Here is a 19,989-nt window from a genome sequence, read left to right as displayed (position 1 = left end):
CATGATGCCCCAGGCAACAGCCGGGACCAAGTTCCCTGACATGTGAGTGAGGCCATCTTGGATCTAGATCTAGATATAAAATACGGATATAAAAACATGTATCTAGACCTATACTTATATCTGTATCTATACAATCTCCCATTGGCTACTGTTTCTTTGGAGAACTCAGACTAATACACCTGCTAAGCCTTGAATTTGCTAAGCCTTGAATTCTAGACTTACATCATTGTGAGAAAATACAAACAGTTGCTATTTTAGGTTTAGAGATGTTTGTTACACGGCAACAGATAACTGACTGGCTTCCCCCAGCGTGATGGATCCAAGAGAGCAAGGTGGAGGTAAAAATGTCTTTTATGACCTAACTTTGTAAGTCACACACCGCTACTTGACACAGACCAACCCTGTACAATATAGGAAGATACTACATAAAGGCATGAATACAGTAGGTGGAGTCACTGGAACCGTCTTCAAGGTTGACTGTCCTATCACTGTGTGAATATACCACATTTTTTCATCCATTTCCTGTTGAGGGACTTTTGGATTATTTCCTGTTGAAAGACTTTTGGATTGTTTCATGTTTTGGGCTTTTATGAATAACACTGATAAGAACATTTTCATGTTTATTGATGTACATAGGTACACATATATGTTGGCTACTTCTTTTATTTTATTTTATTATGTTATGTTAGTCATCATTCATTACATCATTAGTTTTTGATGTAGTGTTCCATAATTCATTGTTTGCATATAACACACAGTGCTCCATTCAATATGTGCCCTCCTTAATACCCATCACCAGGCTAACCCATCCCCCTAACCCCCTCCCCTCTACTTCTACTGATTTCTGTGATTATAGTTGGCTGGTTGTTTTTCCGATGTTCTTATTTGGCTTTGAAATATTTCTTTGGCTAATTTGAGGATAGTGTTAAATTATGGTATTATCTAATAGTCTCAAAAAATGTATATGCAATGCCCGAAATTATTTATTTGTCACTGACTTGATCTAGGCCACTTGGGTATCTGTAAATTTAGCAACCAGAGTATACTCTATGTTTTATTCCTTTTCTGTGGTTTGTTCTTTTAAAGAAGGAATAAGTCAACAATAAAAATATTTGTGACAAAAGATAAAATAGTATCAATACCATTTGGCTGCTGTGGGTAAGGAACAACAAGAAAAGGATATAAGATAATAATAAAGAGGAACAACTTATATTCAGTGTGTATTTGCATACAAATCAGGGAGGTGAAGAACACAGAGAAGGTGATTAACTGCTACTGCATTTCTCCATTTGTCAATATAAAAACATTTTAAAAATGTTTTTAATGTTCATGCCCATGTCCATATGGGATCTCCAGATCCTGCAGTAGCTGTGTAGTTTATAACAGCAAATTAGTTAAAAAAAATTTTTTTAACTGCAAATAAGTTTAAATGTGTACATAAAAATAGGCTAGATAGATACTTAGCACTGCAAATAATATCAGACTTTCTTGCCTTACAGAGAATACATATATAACAGGGGATTGAGGAAAAAGTATAAAATTATAATTAAGCAAAAAACAATATCAGAATTAATGGTTGGTTTGGGCTATGCTGAGTCCTACAGCAAAAGGAAAAGGACCTGGTTCCTAAACCCCAAGTATGAGGGTTATACTAATGGCTGGCCAGCCTCCAGGGCTTCCACTGTTTTCTAAAGCACTTTATCAGGGAAATAGCATATGATATAGAGCTGGGTCATGCATTTTCCTTGGTCCCTGCACATCCATGCCAATTAAAACAGTTTGCCTTCACCTGGAAGGAACAGCTGATTTTTATTAACTGAATTGATCAGATGGATATGTAAAGTGCTCTACAATTTTCCATAAGCCTGTTCACAGGTACTTTGGTCTTCCAGAAGTAAAAATTCAGTTAGCCCACTAAAATAATGTCATGATAATCATGAAATAGCAGTGAAAATGGTTTTACTGGGAGTCACTTGGGATCATATAGGCAATGAAAGTTCCTCAGGGTCTTGTGTTTTTGAAATATTCTCATAAAATCTAGGGAAAAATGTCTTTACTTTCCCCCCATCAACAAGTGAATAGTCTAATTGGGTTCTTGTGTTAGTATATCATCTTTCTGGAAATCCTGCTGAAGCTCATATTCAGAGTGAGTAATAAACATTGCTGTCCTGGGGAAACCTGCTCTAAAAAGAAGAGCAGATCTGCCTCTTGGTTTTGGCTTCTATTTGGTTTCTATGTCCCTAATAATGATAGAATGCAGTGGTCTCAGTAATTAGTGAAGGCAGAGTTTAGCACCTTGTAAATCCTAACGAGAAAAAGAAGTTACAATTGGTTTTCTGGAGTAAAAAATATCAGCAACTATTGAGCATTAGTAATTTGTTTTGAGAGATAATGGCTAGCCTGTTTCTAGGCTTTGGCTTCTATAAGACTGAGAGCCTGGTTCATGGTTCCTACAGATTAAATTCAGCCCAATAAGAGATTACAGTGGAAACATAATAAAACACATGAGAAATAAGCCACCATAAGAGAATCAGCAGAAACAACAATAGCCGAATTAGAGTCATAAAGATGATGATATTGTAATGATTAGATATGGAAGGCATTATAAGTATATTTAATATGTGAAAGACATAAAAAGAACACATTTATAGAGGAAACACAATGGAAATAATCAAGCAAATTTGAACAACAACCAAATAAAACATCTCAAATACAAAAGAGATAATTGAAAATAGAAACTCAGTGAACAGTTAAACCTCAACTAAGACATAGCTAAAATGATAATTAGCAAATGGTAGGACAGACAAGCTACCTATGAACAATTTTTAGAGATGAACCATGAGAGACTGTGGACTCCGAGAAACAAACTGAGGGTTTTAGAGGGGAGGGGAGTGGGGGGATGGGTTAGCCTGGTGATGGGTATTAAGGAGGGCACATACTGCATGGAGCACTGGGTGTTATATGAAAACAATGAATCATGGATCACTACATCAAAAAATAATGATGTATTGTATGGTGACTAACATAGCATAATAAAATAAAATAAAATTTTTAAAAAAAGAACAAACTCATCTATGTAGCAAAATAATGAGAAGATTTATAGGTAGAGGTGAAAAGCCCACCAAGCCTAGTGATAGCTGATTATCCAGACAGAATTTTAGTTCTACTTTATATTAGTTCAACCTAAAAGACCCCTAGTAATATTAATGTAACTAACATGGAGAGACCCGGGGAAATCTATCAGAGATTGGAAATATGAATGAGTTTCAGACACATAGAGAATTGCACAAGAAGATCTAATGTTGGAGTCCCAGAAGTAGTGAAGGAAGAGAATGAGGGGAGACAATATTTATAGAACTCCATAGCTGAGAATTCCCCAGATGTCGAAAAATTCAGGAAGCATAATGAATCCTAAGAAGGATAAATAAAGTAGCTAAACATAGTGTAAAAAGAATCCAGAATGCCAACAAGAAAGAGAGGATCCTAAAGTCAGTGAAGTAAAAAAAAGACTACCTAAAAGGTACAATGATTAGATTGAAAGCAGACTTCTCAGTAATAGTAAATGCCAGCAAAGTCCACCAAGAGAAATGTGTCTACCTGGACTTCTGATCCAGCTAAATTATCATTTAATAACTACAGAAAATGCAGAACACCAAAGACAGAGACAGACTTTTCAAAGGAGTGAAACACTGATAGCCAACTTCTCCATAGCAATAAAAGAGGTCAGAAGATATTAAAAAGATTTCTTTAATGGGCTGAGAGAAAATAACTGCCAATCTGGATTTCTAAACCTACCAAAAATATCTTCAAAAAATGAGGGACAAATAAACATATTATAGACAAACAAAAACTGAGAGTGCTTGCCACCCATAGATCTTCATTAAATAAGATTCTAAAGGATGCCCTTCAAAGAACAGGAAAATGATCCATGAGGAAGGACAAGGTATAAGAATGAATGAAAAGCAAACAAAATGGCAAATATGTGGATAAATCCAAGTGAACAATAATTGCATAGAACAACAACAATAATACATTGTGGGTTTAAAAAACAAGGCAAAATTAAGATATAAGAAAACAATAATGTAAAAGTCAGAAAAATGTAAATGGAGTTAAAGTGTTCTAATGTTCTTGTACAACATAGGAGGAAGAGAGATTAACTTTAGACTTTGATAAGTGAAGTGTTCCTGCTATAATTTCTAATGTAGCCATTCAAATGTAGAGCATATAACTTACTTATCAGCAGAGAAGAAAAAAATGGAGTTATAAAAATAGTTAATCCAATAAAAAAGGAGAAAAAGAGAAATGAGTGGGTAGAACAAACAGAAAACACAAAATAAGATGGTAGATTTAAAATCTAAATATGTCAGTAATTTAACATGTTTAAAGTGACCAAAAAAAAAAAAAAAAAGACTATCAACCAAGAATTCTATAGCTAGCAAAACTATCCTTCAAACATGAAGGGGAAATTAAGACATTCCTGGATAAACAAAGACTGAGAGAATGCACCATTAGCAAACCTAGAAAGAAATTCTAAATTATAAAGAAATTCTACAGGAAGTCTGTCAGGCTGAACCGAAAGGACTTGAAGGTACACGCAGAACTAAAAAACTCTGGTGAAGGTAACTACATAGGTAAACATAAACTACAGTATAAGTGTATTTGTTGTTTGTAATTTTTCTTCTCCTAGCTGAGAAATGGCATGAAGCAATAATTGGAAATGTGTGCTGATAGGCATGCAATGTCTAAAGATGTAATTTGTATACTAGTAACAGCACAAAGGAGGGGGCAGGCAATGGAGCTATATAGGAGCAAAGCTTCTGCATACAACTGAAATTACATTAGTATTACTACAAACTATGTTGTTATAAGTTAAAATGTTAATTGTAATTTTCAGAGTAACCACTAAGAAAATAACTTAAAAAACCCACAGTGAAATTACAAAGAAATTAAAATGTTACATTAGAAAAGATCTATTTAATGAAAAAGAAAGCAGCAATAGGAGAACAGAGAACCAAAAAAACCTCCCCAAACCCCAAAACTAAAAAACACAGGACCATAAGATACATAGAAAACAAATAGCAAAATGGCAGATGTAAAACCCACTTTATCAATAATTATATGAAATGTTGATTAAACACCTAAAGACAGATATTACCAAAATGGATAAAAAACATGATCCAACCATATGCAGTCTAAAAGAGACATACTTTAGATTCAAAGACACAAATGGACTGAGAGTAAAAGATGGGAAAAGATATACCATGTGTACAGCAACCAAACAGAGCCTGGTGTGGCTATCCTAATATCAGACAGGATAGATTCTGAGAAACAAACTGAGGGTTGTGGAAAGGGAGGTAGGCAGGTGGATGGGGTAACTGGATGATGGGCATTAAGGAAGGTACATGATGTAATGTGCACTGGGTGTTATATGCAACTAATGAATCATTGAACACTACATCAAAAACTAATGATGTACTATATGTTGGCTAATTGAGTTTAAATAAAAAAATTGTCATTAAACACAAAAAGGACATTTTATAGTGATTAAAAGGATCAATCCATCAATAAGATATAAAAATTATAAACATATATGCACCTAACAACAGAGACCCCAAATACATGAAACAAAAACTAACAGAATTGAAGGGAGAAATAGGCAAATCAACAATAAAAGTATGAGATTTCACTACCCCACAGAACAACCTGACAAAAGACCTACAAGAAAATATAGTGACCAATGCTATAAACCAACTAGAGCTCACAATCATCTGGAGAACACTCCACCCAATAATAGCAGAATATACTCTCTTCTCAAGTACACATGGAACATTCTCTAGGATAGGCTGTGTGTTAGCCATAAAATAAGTCTCCATAAATTTAAAAAGATTGAAGTTATACAAAGTATGTTCTCCAAACACAATGCAATGAAATTAAAAGTCAGCAACAGAAGGAAATTTGAAAAATTTACAAATAATATGGAAATTAAACAACCACTCCTAAATGATCAGTAGGTTAAAGAAGAACTCAGAAAAATGATTAGAAAATACTGTGAGGTGAACAAAAATGAAAACAAAACATACCAAAACAGTGAGAGCAGTGCTCAGAGAGAAATTTATAGCTGTAAATGCCTACATTAAAAAGAAGAAAGATCTCAAACCAACAACCCAACCTTTCCCCTTAATAAACTAGAAAAAGAAGAACAAATTGAACCCAAAGCAAACAGAAGAAGGGAAATAATAAAGTTAATGGCAGAGATAAATTAAATAGAAAAACAATAGAGAAGATAAGCAAAACCAAAAGTTGGTTCTTTTAAAAGATCAATAAAATTGACAAATGTGGGGGGTTCCTGGGTGGCACAGTCAGTTAAGTGTCTGACTCTTCATTTTGGCTCAGGTCCTGATCTCAGAGTCGTGGACTGAGCCCCGTGTTGGGCTCCACGCTCAGTGGGGAGTCTGCTGGAGATTCTCTCCCTCTTCCTCTGCCCTCCCCCAGCTCTCTCTCTCTTAAATAAATAAATAGACAATTTTTACAGAGAGAGAGAGAAGAGAGAGGAGAGAGAAAGATTCAAATTACTAAATAAAGAATGAAAATGGGGACATTACTACCAACCAATCTTACAGGAATAAAAAAGGATTATTGAATACTATGAACATGAACAGTTGTATGCAAACAAATTAGATAATCCAGATGAAATGGACAAATTCTTAGATGGACACAGACTACCAAAACTTACTCAAGAAGAAGTGGAATATCTGAATAGAATTATAGTGAATAAATAGAATCAATCAATAATCAAAAAACTTTCAAAGAAAAGCCTAGGACTAGATGACTTCACTGCTGAATTCTATCGAATTTTTAAAGAAGTAACACCAATCTTCCTATTCCTAAAAATAGAAGAAGAGGGACGTTTCCCAACTCATTTTAGGAAGGCAGCATCACCCTGATACTAGAGCCAAAGACATCACAAAGAAAGGAAACCACAGACTGATATCCCTTAGGAACATCGCTGCAAAAATCCTCAACAAAATACTAGCAAACGAAGTCCAGCAGCAGATTAAAAGGATTATATTTGTCCAATATATATACAACAAATATATTATATTTGTTCCCCGAACACAAGAGTGGTTCAACATATGAAAATCAATCAATGTAATACACCATATATTGATAGAATGAACGGGGGTGGGGGACAACATGGTCATTTCAATAGATGCAGAAAATGCATTTGACAAAATCCAACATCATTTCATGGTAAATAAAAATGTTGAACGAACTAGAAATAGAAGGGAAACTTTTCACTAGGAATAGAAGGGAAATTCCTCACTCATAAAGGGAATTTACATAAACTCTCCAACTAACATCATACTTAATGATGAGAAACTAAAAGCTTTTCTCCAAAGACTAGGAGCAAGAGACAGATGTCTGTTTTGCCACTTTTAAAAAAATTATTATTAAGTAGGCTCTACGTCCAGCCTCCAGAGTCTGTGGCATTTCTGCTTCAGTCCTTCAAAAGAAAGGGGGTCATGTGTTGTTTTTCTGGAAAAGCAAGGAAGGGGTAAGGTGGGAGACAGCGTCGTGCCAGGGAGCCTGTTGTAAAGGAAGGGACCCCTGAGGACTGAAGAGGATAGTAACGTACCAGAGAGGAAAGAGAATAGGCCTCTGGCCTGGAAGAAAGACAATGCTTGAGTTGGTGTGGGAAGTAACCCAACAGGGGCCCAAGGAGCAGCCAGAGTGACTGTCATTGTAACACACACACACACACACACACACGAGGGAGAACGTTCTTGGACGTGGGCCACCCTGTCAGTCTGCATGGGGATCACTTGGAGTAGAAGACATCTACTTACAGAGACACTGGGGGCGGGGACGATCCCACGTGCCATCCCCCTGGCAGCTGAGCACCGGGGTGCCCAGGAGGTAGAAGCCGTGGTTGCACTGGTAAGACACAGTGGTGCCGTAACTGAACCTGTGTGGGCCGCTGGCACGGACTTGGCGAATGCTGTTTTCTTGGTGCCCAGGATCTGTGCAGTTGATGACTGTAAGGGAATGGGACCATCAGACACAGAAACCTGGATGTGAAGATTTTCTTATGCTTTTAAATGAGAATTCCTAAGTCCCAACAGGCATGCCTTCCCAGTAGGGCAGAATTTCCAGACCGAAACTGGTAGCACAGAGACAATCCCGCCTGGGAGGGTGAGTTGGTCCTCAGGCTGCTGTACGTCCTGATCGTCCTGATCGCCGACCTTGATCACCTGGTTAAGGGATTCATTCTTCCACGTTGGCTGGACTCCACCTCCCTGGAGAAGCCTTCCCACCTCCTCCCAGATGGGTTAGCCTCTCTGCAGTGCTCTCCTGCACAGACCTCTACTGCTAACTTTATCTGCCTTGATGGTGAGTTGTTTGAATACATGAGTCCCTGGAGGGCATGACTCCCTCGCCTCTGGGCGCCCATCCCTGACGACAGAGATGTTTGAGCTGACTCCAACAGGGGCTGGTCTTTTTTGGAACCCGTTTTAACCACTTTGAAGAGTATTTCAGGGAAAGATTAATATCCTGGGGGATAAATTTGACTGCTACATGCTGAAAGTGTTTCCAAAGCAGCTTAACTCAAAATCAGAGGGATATTTTAAGATAATGACAGTATCATTTATAATCCATGATGTGCACTTTTGCTTTCAAATCCTTACCATTGTCTCCTAATCATCATATAAGGTAGGCAGGACAGGTATATTTTTTTAAATCTTGGATAAGTTTTTCAAGTATAAGGTATTTTTACCTTTGATGAGCCCCTCTGAGGCTCAGAGAAGTTGGCGTCACAAAACAAATACTTAGTATGTATTGATTCACACTCTTTATGGCCGTACGCCGAGCGCCAAGCAGTGTGTCGGGCAGTAAAGATACCATGGAATTTGCAGTCAAGAGTAGGCTTTCTCTACCTTGGCACTATGGACATTTTGGCTGATAATTCTTTGTTGTGGGGGCAGTTCTGTGCATTATAGGATGTTTAACAGCATCCTTGGCCTCTACCCACTAGATGCCAAGAGAAGCCCTCCAGGGGTGACAATGAAAAATGTCTCTAGACCTCTGTCCCCTGTTGGGGCGGGGGGATGGATACAATCATCCCCAGTTGGGAAGTGCTGGTCTAGAGAGAAAAGGACAAACCAGCAATTATTTTGTTTGATAAGCACTCTGATAGGGGTAGCAGAGAATGTTCCAGAAGCACAAAGCAGTAATCGAGAGCCCAGTGCGGGGTGGTGGAGCAGTAAGGGCTTCCAAGAAGGGGAGATGTTCAAGCTGGTTCTCGATGGTTGGGTAAAAGTCATCCAGACCAAGGGGGACAGAGAAGAACGCATTTGAGGAGACTGAGGGAGTGCCCTGGGGTTGTGTGCATGATAGGACTGGAAGAGGCTCAGTGCAGCCAGGCCCCAGTACAGAGGTCAGGACGAGGCAGAGGACAGTACCTTTGTGAGGGCATTGGGAAGTCTGGGAAGGCATTTTTAACAGGGGACGACTCGATCAGGTTTGCGTTTTAGACAGGTCACTCTGTAAGCGTAGAGAATGGGCTGACGGGAACAGGACCGGCGGCCACCACTTCTAAGATGTTACCCCAGCCCTTGGATTCCAAGACCAGTCCCTGAGCTTGTTTCTCTGGGAAGGGACTGGTGGGGGCGGGAGCTAGAGTTACAGGAGAATTTGCATCTTGTGTTGCAGAGATGGATCATGGTTTCGAGAAGGGGACACGGGATAGCAATACCCCCCCAGCAGCCAAGTTCTAAATTCTTTCCTGCCTCAGTAGATGATCAGAGGAAGGCACAACACCAGGTCATGACAGTTGTTCCTGTGTTTTCTGGAACCTTCTTTCACTCAAGATGGCATCTTCAAATGTTACCAGAGGGATGTTATTTTAGGGTTAGTTGGGATGCATCTTGATTTACTTGAAAATCTGAGTTCTTTAACACCGGTTACAAATGACTTGTCACACGTTGCACAGCCAATCACTGTGCACCCGCACATAGTGCAACGAGGAGCCAATCGTCCCGGGACTCTGCGCCCTCACAACTATGAAGACTCGATCCACCCCCAGGTCAGGGAAGGACTCATTCATGTTCTGCCCGCATTGATGCTCCACTCGTATGTCACGGAGTCTGCCAGGCTCTTCCTGGTACAAGGCAGCTCCATTTGCCCCTACTGCTGTGACCAGCCTCGAAAAGCTTTAGAAACTATTTCCTAAGTCGTCCAGATGGGGCCAGAACACCTTCTGCACAGAGTCTGCCTCTCGAGTCCTTGGGTTCTGTTCTTCCTCCCTGCTTCATCCCAACCCCTATGCTCTCGGCTCTGTATTTTTCATTCTAACTTTCCTGCTTTTTTCTTTCATCAGGAATGGGGCTCTATAGGGTAATGATGAGTATTTGTTCTATGCAATGTAAACGAGAAGATTGCTTTCCATTTCTATTTTGAAAGGCACACCTTTTTTGCTGTGCTTATATAACCAGTGATGAAATCTTGACACAGACGTGGCTGTTCCAAGGGGTTAAGAAAATCCTCATTTATGACCCTCCTCTGCTCTCAGTTTTCCTTATCTGTGTCAAAATCACGCCAGGACTGAATCCTCTGGGTCACAGAACCCCAAATGGCAGCGGTACTGGGGGCCAAGTGGAAGAAGAAGGGTGACTCACTTCTGCAGGTGGGCAGCATGTCGCTCCACTGCCCACTGGACAGGCACTGGGACCTAGTGGCCCCCTCAGCCACATACCCGGGGTTGCACACAAACTTGACCACGTCGTTGAGGTTAAACTGGTTGCCCTGAGTGAGGCCGTTGATCGGGTTGCCTGGGTGTCCACAGGTAATTGCTGCAACCCAAACAGAAGAGAGGTAAGACCTCCTATTATCCCACATCCCCCAAAGCTCATCCTTTCCTCACCTGGTATTTCTCACGCTCATGAGTGAAGTTCAGCCCTAAGCTTAACTATAGTCTCTTTAGCAGCAAAATCTTTACCTCCTGAAATCAGCATGTGGGCGCACCTTCTTCCGTGAAGTCACATCTGTAGCTTGGACAAATCGAGAGAAATCATTCTGTGACTTCCCATGGGGCCTTTGGCCTGGAATGGTAGGTCTGTCGTCCAGGTAGTCAGCCCTGCCTCCTTTTCTCTGCCTCTATCCCTGCGGCTCCCCATCTCCACTCTCCATCACTGGATGTGATGACTACCCCTTGGTGGATTCAGACCCAGCCCACTTCCTGGGCCGAGCTTGACAGAGCCAGAGTCGATACTAACCAAGCCTGAACAGAGGGATTGCTCCCCCTGCCAGCCTGCAGGAGCCAAAGCTGTTGCTGAGAGCACAACCCTTCCCCTCTATTCCTCCCAGATGAAGGAGTGATTTCTGGCCTTTCTTTGTGCTCTTTTACTTACTCTGGCCCAGGTCACGTGGAGCGGCCGATCTGTGCAATTTGGGAAGAGCGAGCAGTCATGCTTGACCCAGTTCTGCCCCCTTCCTCTTGGGACCTAGCGACTGTGGACAACAGTGTTCTCTGCTGCTCCTCTGGGGGCAGGCGCTCCCTGACAATGAAGGGATGCCGGCCCTGCGTGTCTCTCTGATTGTGTGAATCCACCCCATCCTGGGTTTATTCAGCAGACCCTACTGGGCTACACATGAAGCTATTGCTTCCGACTTAGGCTTTATTAGTAATGAAGGTGATACTTTGGCATCCATGCAGGATTGTGTAATTTCTTCAGCCATGGGCAGAGCACTAGTGGAGGACCTGGTGCCGGCAGGCCTGGCCCCAGAGTGCTCGGGTTACCCCTCTGTCCCAGCTTTCTTCCTTCCTCCTAGAACTGGAGTTCATCCTTCCACCCAGGCACTGGTCTCTCTGAGATTTCTCCAATAGAAGTGCCTGCTCCAGAGCCTTGGCACCTGCTTTCCCCTCTGCCAGAACATCCCTTGGCTCCTGCGCTCACATCCTCAGGTCTCCCCTCAAATGTCACCATATCAGGGAGGCCATCCCTTATGACCCAATAATCAGCCTCCCCAGCACTGCTCAGGCCCCGTGCCTTCTCCACTTTTTTCCACAGTAACTGACACACTCCACATGCAGTTCTCCATTTGTTCAGTCCTTATCTCCCTCCACCTGAAGTTAAGCTGCACGAGGGCAGGGTCTTTGGTTCACTCCTCGTTACATCCTTGGGGTCTATAGCAGTGCCTGACATGTAGGAAGAGCTTGATCAATATCTGCCAAGTGAAGGAACATGTGAGTGTGGGAACGGATGGGTGACAGGCCTTCTGCTTTGCTCCTTAGTCCTTAGTTCTATTGAGCACCTGCCTGGTATCCCAGTTTCTCTAGATTGAACTCTCAGGTGATGCTTTTGACAGGCCTTTCCCTTGGTTTTGGATCTGGAGGCTGAGAAATCATGAGGAATGTTTTCTTACCCCAACAACTGGATCCACAAGAAGCCCACCCCAAACCCAGATGGTGTGAATGGGGATGGGTGGGCAAGAGCAGACAGAGCCCAGTTTTGCTATGGCCAACTCTGGTATCTGCCTGGGTCTGTTCTCTTGTGTAAATCTCAACAGTAGCATCACTGACCCTAGCGGCCAGAGCTGGGCAGAGGGGGACACATGCGGCTAGTGGACTGCAGGGGTTCAAGACTGCCCCACGTGCTGAGATGAGAATGGGCTATGGGGGTCAGCAGACCAGGTCACCAAAGCGCCTGCAAGGGAAATGGAGGTGTGGTCAACAGGTAGAAAAAGAAAACTTGATGGGGGGTGGGAGTGTCCCTGAAGCCACAGGGAGATCCTCAAGAAATGTCGGATACCCCAGAGAGCTCTGTTTCTCTGGGGACCCTGACTGGTACAGGCTGCAAAGAAGAGATGGAGAACACCCACTAGGAAGGAAAATCGAGGTCTTCGTGAAGCTTGAGGGCTTCCCTGGGGCTTGAGGGAAATTAAGAGAAAAGAAAGGTAAGTGGTACGGAGGAGAGATTTAAAAGCAGATTAGGGTCACTAAGGAGGCAGAAGGGAGGAGATCCAGGGATGGATGGAGGGCACAGCCTTGGGCCTGGAGAGAGAGATTCTTCTAGGGAGGTGGGAGGGAAGGGAGAAGGATAGACGTGTGGGTGGGAAGCAGGAGGTAGAAGGAGTTAGTGTCTGATGGCTTCCATCATTTCTGCAAAATAGAAAGTGAGGCTATCTAATCAGCTAATAATTATTGGGGTCTATTTGCATTATTTTATTGAATCTCCACAACCCTGTGACATAGGTCCCATCGTCATCCTCAGAGAAGCCGGGAGTCTTGTTCAGGGGCACAGTTTCTAGGTGGCTCACCTGAGCTCTGAACCCAGCTTCTGTGACAGGGCTGTGTTCACTATCTGCCTTAGCTGTCTGCTGGGAAGGCAGGTGGAGGAAGTGGAGGGCGGGGTCTTCAGGAAAGAGGTGAAATCGCGCAGAATGTGTGGGAATGGGCAGGAGAGCTACCGGAGGAGATGTGGGATTGCCGGGAAGTTCTGAGAGTGATGGATATGGAAACCTTGGATTGACATGTGGTGACGGCTCACACAGTGCCGACCACGGGGTCGTCACTTATAAATACTTGTTCTTTTCCTCTTGCCTTCCTCCTCCAGATGCCCCCCACTGCTCTGTGCTCCAGGAGACAATGGGGTTTGGCCCAAGAGGTCCTGGATTCTGTCATGTGGTAGCATCGACACCACCATCGTCATAACAACAGCAAGAGGTTCTGCTTCATGCCTCTCTCAGGCACTGTTTGGACTACTTTGGGTCCAAAATAGCATTTATTTAATCCTCACAATACTCCGAAGTATCTGCTTTTTGTAGAGGAGGAAACAGACTTAGGCAGGTAAACTAACCCATGAAGTCATATAACCATGTGATATGGGGTGGGAGGTCTGGGTAGGACCCAGGCAATCGAGGTCCGGGGTCCAAGTGTCCAAATACTTTACTACACTGCCTTTCAGTGCATGCCGGGGTGAAAATCAAACATCTTTAGGCTTAGGCAGACATTCTCCACTTATTTTCAGACCCCAACATTCCCTATTATTTATAACCCAAATGTCCACATGCATATTCTGGGCTGATTACTTGGAGGCATCTGAATTTGCATCTTCTGGATAAAACCAAATGTTTTGTTCACACCCATCTGGAAGAGTGACTGAATATAGATGGGTCTTGCTTTGTGTAAACCTAATACTTAAGCAGCTATTAAGACTAATTTTTCACGCATTGCTTATTCAATATGTCTCATTATTTTATTGCTCCATCTCATCTATGAAGAACCAAATGAAGAAGAATTACAAACAAAAACCTGCCTTAAAAAAATTAAACAACAAAACCAACCCTGCACTTTACATAAAGGCTCACTTTGGGGAACTTTAAAAAGTGAAGAATTTTCCAAGTTACTTCCAGGCAACTGAGAAAAATGGTGGTCATCTAAATCAAAAAAAAAAAAAATGCAGATTAACAAGAAGAACAAATAAAACTATAGAAAGCCCAGGCCTGCAGCATAACCAAAACAGAATGCTATAAACTTTAAATTATGTGTAAGTAGAAAAACAAGCATGACACCCAGGCAGAGCTGTTTCTCATGCTTTTGCTGCAAGCCTTTGTGGAGAGCAGGACTGTATGGAAAAGAGAAGAGAGGGGCAGGGAGCAGCCCAATATTGATCTGAAGTCACTGCTGGCAAGAGAAAGTCCGTCTTAAATATGAACAAACTGAAAAAGGATCCTGATATGTCAGTGCACAGACTACAGGAAAGGGGTATGAAACTCTTAAATTCCCTAAATACCAAAAGAAATGGGAAAAAATAGTAAGGAAAACATCACACAGGGCATCTGGGTGGCTCATTCGGTTAAGCATCTGCCTTGAGCTCAGGTCATGATCCCTGGGTCCTGGGATCCACCCCTGCATCTGGCTCCCTGCTCATTGGGGAACCTGTTTCTCCCTCTCCTTCTGCCCCCACCCCCACTCATGCTCTCTCTCTCTTTCCCTCTGCTGCTCCCCCTGCTTGTGCTCTCTCTCTCTCTGTCAAATAAATAAATAAAATCTTAAAAAGAAAACACCACACAGTGAAAGAAATAGCCAAGTATATCTTATAACCCGTAACAGTTACGTAAGACATGACAGACGTAAGACCAAGAATATAAGTCATAGAGATATATGTGAATGAGTATAACTAACCTATTAAAAGAGAAACGTTTCAAATGGGCTCGCAAGGCAAGACCCAATTCTCTGGTATACAAGAGTCGGAAAGGGTAAAACACAGGGATGGCTCAAAGTATACCAGGCAAATGGAAAAAGGACGAAAGTAGGGGTTGTAAGCCTAGTATCAGGTCTGAGTGCCAGTCAAGCTATAAAATACTAAAAGTGACAAAGAAGACATTTTAAAGGCTAAAATCACAATTTGCAATGTAGATAATAGTTCTGAACAAGTATATACCAAATTACACAGCAACTACCTTTATGTAGCAGAAACTACAGGAAATGCAAGGAAAAATAGATAGAAGGACACTAAGAATAGAAAGCTTTAAGACACACCACTCAGGGCAAAACAGGTCAAGTAGACAGAGTCAGTAAGCATACAGAAGGCAGAGACGACATAATCAAGGCACATCTTATGATTATATACAGAACTTTATACCCTAATCCCCTTTCTCCTAAAATGTCCATGGAACATTCAGAACACCTGATCAAATATGAGGACATCAAGAGAGCATCAGTAAATTCCATGAGGTAGAAATATTACACACAGTGCGATCATATTAGAAATGAATGACAAAATAAAAACAGAATGGCCCTTCCACTTAGAAATTAAAAGAAAACAACTATTAAAAAACTTCTTGGTGAAAGAAGAAATTCATACCCAAATTAATATTAATTTCTAATAAACAATCAAACATTAATTGTTATAAGCTATGGGATCCGCTTAGAGCAGTTATTGGAAGACATTTCCCAACCTTAAGCACTTATATCAATAATAATAATAAAATGAAAATAAATGAATTGGATTCCCAACTCTAAAGCTAGAAATGAACAAACAAGTTAAACAAGGGGAATCACAAGGAGGGTGACGGTGAAGGCAAAAGCAGTAATGAAGGATGCCGAAAACAGAAAACGAGATGTAATGATGCGTCTTTCAAAAAAAATTAACAAAACATACAAAACCTCCAGTGAACCTAACCAAGAGCACAAGGGAGCAAGTCCATGTGGAGTCTGAGCTCGTGACTAAGCAGAGTGGGTAACATACTTACGCACACAGAAAGGGGTCTTGCCCGACCAGAGGTGATCCTGCTGGCAGATGCGCACGGACATGCCGATCAGGCGGAACCCAGCGTCGCACTGGTATACCACGCTGCCCCGGTAGCTGTAGTTCTCCCCATTGACGTTTCCATTGACGATGGGCTCGGGTGTCCCACAGTGCCCAGCTTTGGTGGGAGATGAGGAAAGAGTGCAAATCGAAGAGGAGCTCATATAAGAGGAGAGGGGACGGTGAGGAAAAGGACCAAGGACCCAGCCACCCATCGTTACCCCCCCCCCCCGCCCCGAGAGTAGCCATCCAGGAACAGCTTCAGGAGTCCTAGACATGATGCAAGTGGCAAGCCCAAATCCCAAGGTTGAATCCCCAAAGGCCACCCATCTCTGGGCTGTAGTTTCTGTGTCTGTCTGCAGGTTGGAAATGATCACTGTCACCTCCCTGCCTCTGGGATTGTCTCCTTTTTTTTTTTCATCAACCAGCATTGATGGAGCATCTACTGCGTGGAGGGCACCTCGGTCTACATTAAGGCCATCAAAGCCCAGTGGAATTGAAAATAACTATGCACAAACAGGTGGTTTGGCTAAATCCATCCTTCCTTCTCCTTGAGTGGCAGGAGACACAGAGAGTTTAACCTAGGTGAGTTACTCTATTAAATGGGGTTTGGGTAGAGTATATTCCTAGCATTTCCACTGGCATTCTTGGCTCTCTCTGGAAATAACTCATGACTGTATCCCTAAAAAAGGCCTGGGACAGTGGAAGGGCAGCACTGTTCACTATGGAACAGACCATCCAATCTATGCTGTTAGGTCTCTGTAGCTGGGACCCTCCTTTGGACTTGGGGATCCGAGAAAGAAGTGAGAGGAGAGAATACCTTAGAATCTAAGGTTTGGTAGGGAATGGATTGGCCATGGGGGAAATGATAACTCTCTTTGTAAGCCAGGTTGTTTTTGTGCTTTTGTCATTTGCTTATTTTATACATATATATGTGTATGTACATATATATACATATGTATGTATGTGTATATATGTATGTATATATGTGTATTACATATATATGTATATGTTTGTCTATATGTACACGCATATATGTTTATATGTATGTTTATATGTATGTATACATTCCTTCTATACATATGTATACGTATGTGTGTATATATATATAAATAAAACTTTGTCTCATCAGACCTGAAGTTCTTCTCATCTTCTTGGGTGCCCCAAGAGAAGCAAGTTCAGGGTCTTAGTCATGGTGGATGCCCAAGAGCTGGTGTTTGGATTAAGCATTTTATGCTATAGGTAAAATGATGCTTTTAAAGACTGGGATCCAGCTTTAGAAAGCTCTAACTTGTCTTATGGAGGGAAAAATGGGCAGGATAGGTCTGGGGAGGTCACTCACCAAGGCAGCGAACTTCGGAGCCACTCCAGAGCCCATTGGCCATGCACTCCCGCACCCTGGAGCCCACCAGTGTGTAGCCAGAATTGCAGGAGAAGATGGCCGTCGCCCCATAGACGGACAGTGTTCCAATTCGGTGCCCGCTGGGCGGGATGGGGAGCTCTCCACAGGAGATGACTAAAATGATCACAAAGTGCTCAGTGAAAAGCCAACCCCAAGAGGAGGGACACGTGCTGCTTCTGAGCAGTAAGAATAATGACAAAAATAAGACCTGTTTAAGTTTACTGGGACTCATGAGCAGAATGTGGGGGCATGGGAGTGACCTGCATGGTGTTACACTGGAGCAGTGACTCTCAACTGAAGTATTGCCAAAAGGACCCAAGGAGCTTCTAAAATGCTTGGGCTGTACTCTGGATCTATGATCCACAATCTCTTGAGATAAGGCCCAGGCATATGCATTTTTAAGAAAAGTTCCTCAGGCGGTTCAGATGGTACTCTGGTTAGGAACCACCACACTAGAGGTGGAGATTCTGTGGTGCCCTGGGTGTCCAACTGAGTCCCTTGTCCTTTCTGCTGAGAGCAGCCCTACCCTCCCACTCCTTCCCAACAGAGCACTGCATATAGCCACTGGCTGGTGTGGGAGGTGAGGCCCAATGGCCAAGGCTGCACTCAAGTGTGAGAGCCTTCATTGTGATGAAGCTGTTACATGCTCATGGCTTCTGCTCTGCCACACACATGGTTATATTCCATGGTGGGGTCTAAACTTGGATGTATAAAGACAATAGTGACTTGAATCATAGATGTAGGTAAGATATCACTTCTTCTCCCATCCAGTCTCAAAATTTCCACTCCTCACTGACAAGTTATTCTCTTCTACCCCATTACAAACACCCACCTCCTCTATCACATCCTTACTGATTAAGTCAATATCATGAGTATATCCCATTGTAGCAGGTGCTGTGATGGGCCACTCACACCCCCATTTAGGATGGGAGGATTTTTTCCCCAGCTGTTGGCAAACAACTCTCAGCTGCTCACCCTCTTCAGACTGCTTTAGCTGAAGAGTCCTCCCATCTAGATCATGCTTCTTCCTGGGGTATCCTGTACCCAATGTTTGGTCAATGTGTAGGTATAAAGGCCTCTAGCCCCAACTTGTGGCAGTTCTGAAGGACCATCCCAGCTTCAGAGCTCCCTGTGGGGTCAGTGGAGGGCCACACTGATATTGTATCAGAGGTCAACTGTGCCATCTTCCCAGTACTGCCTCCTCACTTTCCCTTACACAGAGGCGGAGATCTTAAGGGTACTCCCTAATAAACCTCTGTCTCAGAGGTGCTTCCCAGGAACCCTGACCTTAGAAACTATCTTGAAGAAACAAACAAAAACAATAATACAGAAGGAGAGGCAGACACTTAGGTGCCTACCCCTTGTGCTCTACCCATTCCTTCTATATACGCTCTCATTACAGGTCTTGTCACACCCCATTATCATTGCTTCCTTATTTTGTCTGCCTCTCCAGCAGACTATAAGCTTCTTTGGGGCAGGAACCACAGCCTTTTATCTTCATACTGCTATAATACCTGGCATGAATGTTGAACACGTGAATGAGTGGATACTCACTTGGACAAAGGCAACTTTTTAATAAGATGGTAAGACGCTGAGAAGTACTTCCTTAAAGGAAGTACCAGCTCCTGATTTTAGGTGAGTGTTCAAAAAGAGGTACACTGCCATCCCTGGTGATACCCCTCTCTCTCCTTCCCCATGTATGGTATAGTTCAAGTGGAAGGCACTGTGCCAAACATGCCCACCCTCCCCTACTGGGCTTACTTTGGCAGGTGGGCATAGAGTTCCCGAGGCTCCATTTGCCATTGGCCTGACAGCGGATGACCCTTTGGCCAGTGTAGTAGTAGCCAGGGTCGCAGATGAGCATCAGCTGGGCCTGGAACTGGTACTGTGTCTCAAAGATGAGCCTCCATCGGCCGTGTTCCACGCTGATGCTGCTGACATCAGGACAGGTCACAGCTGGGGAGACAAGGAGCAGCGAGGAGGAGTAATTAATTAATTAATTATGGAAGACACTGGGAAGAGTCCAGAACTGGGGACTGGGAGACTGTAATTCAGTAATAAGAATCTTGAGTCGCCAGGCAGGTTTGTTAAATGAATGAAGTGGGCTGGGAATGGGGTGGGGGGGGGAACAAAACAAACTGGGGTGGGCAGATCCACCAAAAAGAAAAGAAAAGAAAAGAAGGAAGGAAGGAAGGAAGGAAGGAAGGAAGGAAGGAAGGAAGGAAGGAAGAAGAAAGAAAGAAAGAAAGAAAGAAAGAAAGAAAGAAAGAAAGAAAG

General features: G+C 42.6%; 1 protein-coding gene across 1 annotated transcript in view; it reads right to left on the bottom strand.

Moving 5' to 3' along the window:
* Positions 1 to 19,989, bottom strand: part of CSMD2 (CUB and Sushi multiple domains 2) — a 587,452-nt gene that overhangs the window by 35,753 nt on the left and 531,710 nt on the right. The window contains exons 51-55 of the mRNA XM_035019158.1: positions 19,474 to 19,668; positions 17,653 to 17,826; positions 16,255 to 16,428; positions 10,677 to 10,850; positions 7,848 to 8,036 (exon numbers count right to left, since the gene is read on the bottom strand). Of these exons, the coding sequence (XP_034875049.1) occupies positions 7,848 to 8,036; positions 10,677 to 10,850; positions 16,255 to 16,428; positions 17,653 to 17,826; positions 19,474 to 19,668 (906 nt within the window). The remainder of the gene's footprint in view (positions 1 to 7,847; positions 8,037 to 10,676; positions 10,851 to 16,254; positions 16,429 to 17,652; positions 17,827 to 19,473; positions 19,669 to 19,989) is intronic.

The sequence above is a fragment of the Mirounga leonina genome, unplaced genomic scaffold (assembly GCF_011800145.1).
Source record: "Mirounga leonina isolate KUSES-001 unplaced genomic scaffold, KU_Mleo_1.0 Mir_173, whole genome shotgun sequence".
Classification (NCBI taxonomy): domain Eukaryota; kingdom Metazoa; phylum Chordata; class Mammalia; order Carnivora; family Phocidae; genus Mirounga; species Mirounga leonina.
The sequence above is the reverse complement of the archived record's forward strand: the minus strand, read 5'-3'. Positions and strand labels throughout refer to the sequence as shown.